The sequence below is a fragment of the Acyrthosiphon pisum genome, chromosome A1 (assembly GCF_005508785.2).
Source record: "Acyrthosiphon pisum isolate AL4f chromosome A1, pea_aphid_22Mar2018_4r6ur, whole genome shotgun sequence".
In the NCBI taxonomy this organism is placed as follows: Eukaryota; Metazoa; Arthropoda; class Insecta; order Hemiptera; family Aphididae; genus Acyrthosiphon; species Acyrthosiphon pisum.
The window spans coordinates 122413851-122416686 of NC_042494.1; the positions used below are offsets into that span (position 1 = coordinate 122413851).

The 2836-nt window shown below is 28.9% G+C and overlaps 1 protein-coding gene across 1 annotated transcript; it reads right to left on the reverse strand.

Moving 5' to 3' along the window:
- Positions 1–282: 282 nt before the first annotated feature.
- Positions 283–1660, reverse strand: LOC103308732 (putative nuclease HARBI1). The gene is made up of 3 exons (XM_008182679.1): positions 1421–1660; positions 754–950; positions 283–457 (listed from the first exon to the last, which is right to left on the reverse strand). Exons 1-3 carry the CDS (start codon positions 1658–1660, stop codon positions 283–285), a joined length of 612 nt encoding a protein of 203 aa, XP_008180901.1.
- Positions 1661–2836: the final 1176 nt, after the last annotated feature.

Genomic DNA, 2836 nt, shown 5'->3' on the forward strand with positions numbered 1-2836 from the left:
TTTAGTTTTAATTCAAACCACAATATTCAGCAAATAAAAGATATCATCCTGAATCCTAATCAAAACTAAGTAATAAGCAGTTGAACGAAAAATACCTAAATAAAAATATCCTTGTTGGCCATTCCGATAAATTTGTTCCAATATTGGGAGTATATCACAGTTATTCCATATATATGAATCATTCGTTGATCCAGGGAACAGAGCATTTACATTCAAAATTCTAAGTTTAGAATCACATATCTTTGGAAAAATATTCACTTTATTATTATCACACACAATTATTCACTTTCTAAATGTATACTTAACCAATTGCACATTAATAGAGTGGTATCCTTTTCGGTTAACATAAATATATTCAGAATGAGCATTTAAAGGATCTTTAATTGGTGGCACAATTGCTACATGGGTACAATCAATACATCCAATACAACCCTGAATACCTGTAGTCTCATAAAATCTGAAATGTATATAAATATACTTGTACAAATTAATCATATTATTCTCAATACAAATTTCATAGAATGAGGTGTACAAAATTAATTGATTTTTCTATATTGTATCTCATATGGCTTTTAAAAACAAATATTGCTATTTTTTAGAAATTATAAGATGGCAATTTTATGGACCAATTTAAAATATAAAAATGCGAAATTAATTTTATAACTGAACCCTATTCTATGTGCTTCATTGTTTTGGCTATGAAGAAACAATTGTTCAAATGATTATTCAAATTTAATTTATAAAAGAGCTTACTCATTTCGAACTTTTCTAAGTTCTCTTAAGCTACTAGGAAATTTTACCCATTTCCCAAATACATCATCAGTATTTAATGCAGATGTGACTTCTTCAATGCAACGAGACACAGAACTTTGGGAAACTGAGGTAAATCTACTATTACCAACTGGAGTCTGGTAGCTACCAGTGGCAAAAAAGTTTAAGGCAACTAAAACCTGAAAAAAATATATAACTACTAACTAATTTATGAAATATGAATTTTCAATAGTATTATTAAGAGAATTTCAACACATATTTTATCGTCTTTTGAGCCCAATATAAAATACTGCCTGACAAAGAATCATAAGTGAAACTAGGGGGAGACCAAACTTACTCATAACCCTACCAAAAAAAATATTTCATCCTTGGTATAGGTAATATTGAGGTGGGGCTATAGACAAGGATAGCCCTCTCCATGATTTAGTGATATAGTGGCGCCACTGCAAAGAAGTGTCAAGATTTAAAACATTTAATTTTGGTAATAGGTAGTTAATTATTAAACTCAAAATGAACAAAACTCGATTCTTCTTTCTCTTAATAATTGCTTTAATATAATTATTTATGTAATAAGTAATCTACCTAAATACCTAATCTAATATTACATTAAACTACTACCGTTCCTAAATTGTTAACAACTCGAACTTGCCTTTGTTGATACATCTAAATCTGAAGATCTTTTCGGTGACTTAAGAAAAGGACTAAGTTCTTGAATTAATGAATTAGCTAAATTTTTTGTAAGTCTATAGTTTTTAATAAATGCCGAATCTGTAAGTTCAAATGAGTTTATGATATTATTATTAACAGTTCTTGGGTTAGGTTGAAAATAAACTTGATTTTGCTGATTTTGGATTGCGAATAAATAAGCCATTTCGTCGTCATTCTCCATAGTTAATAAAGTAAAATATGTAATTAGTTTTAATAAAAAACGAATAATTCAATTTGTAAGACTTAGTTAAGTAATAAGTATTATAACCATTACGTACAATGTCGGATTAGCCGTTATCATAATTAAAAATACAATCAATGCACGGCATCGTATACGACAACTCTTGGCGAGTGGTTAGACCCACACTTTTTAAAGTCGCATAACTTTTCATACGCCTTTAAATCGTGCGAAATTCAAGAATAGACTATTTCAAATCTCGCTCGACAATTCCTTAATGTCGTATACGACTAGTAGATAGCGCCGTTCGAGAATTGACCCCAAATACGTGATTGGTACCATATTGGCCGTGGATTGGCCGTTTAGGCAACGCACCTTATCTATCTTATATACTATCTAGACAAAAAATCTAAACGAAAATTTGCAAGTTTTTTGGGGTATACGTCATATCCCCCCCCCCCCCCCAATGAAAATTCCTGTCTACGCCACTGCCTTTTCTGATAGGAAAGTGAATCTAGTTGGTACTTTGGGGGGTCAAAAGTAAAATTTTTCCAATAGTTTTCAAAAGCGCCGTGAAAAACAAAAGAAAAATTAGAGAAAAACGGGAATTTTTACGCAAAATCTGTTTTCGAGAAAATTGATTTTGGTTTTTGGTGTAACTTTATAACGAATGACTGTAGATACATGAAATTTTCACTGGTTGTTTATATTTCCATTTTCTATACATGATAAATTTTTCAAAATATTTTGATTTGTTTTGAGCTGTTTACTGACAATTCCAGTTTCCAATTTAATTAGTTTTTTTTTCTATGAATATCAATAAAACTTTATTTGTTGAGTAAAAATACTTGAAAATTTAATACAAGGTTCCTACTATATTGTTACAATGACATTTGAAAAATATTAAAAATCCTTAGTCACAGTTTTTTTTTATTAGCATTTAAAGTTCAAAAATTGACAAAATATGTAAAAATCACGAAAATTAGCAAATTATTTTAAATTTTCCTTTTTAGAACTAAGATTTTAAAATGTAATACAAGATTCCTTATAGGATAATCTACCTTTATCAAAAAAAAATGTCTATAAGAAACTCAAATTAAATTTTTATGAGCGTTTGAAATTCATATTTTTACAACATTTGATATTCACTCGATTTCTTACGTAACGATTTTCTTATTT

What these genes read in the sequence shown, in the direction of transcription:
- LOC103308732 (XM_008182679.1), bottom strand. Translation starts at nt 1,660, where the DNA reads ATGGAGAATGACGACGAAATGGCTTATTTATTCGCAATCCAAAATCAG. An exon ending in ATTTAGATGTATCAACAAAG is followed by an intron (nt 951 to 1,420) that starts GCAAGTTCGAGT and finishes TATTTTTTTCAG; the next exon opens with GTTTTAGTTGCCTTAAACTT. An exon ending in CTTAGAAAAGTTCGAAATGA is followed by an intron (nt 458 to 753) that starts GTAAGCTCTTTT and finishes TATACATTTCAG; the next exon opens with ATTTTATGAGACTACAGGTA.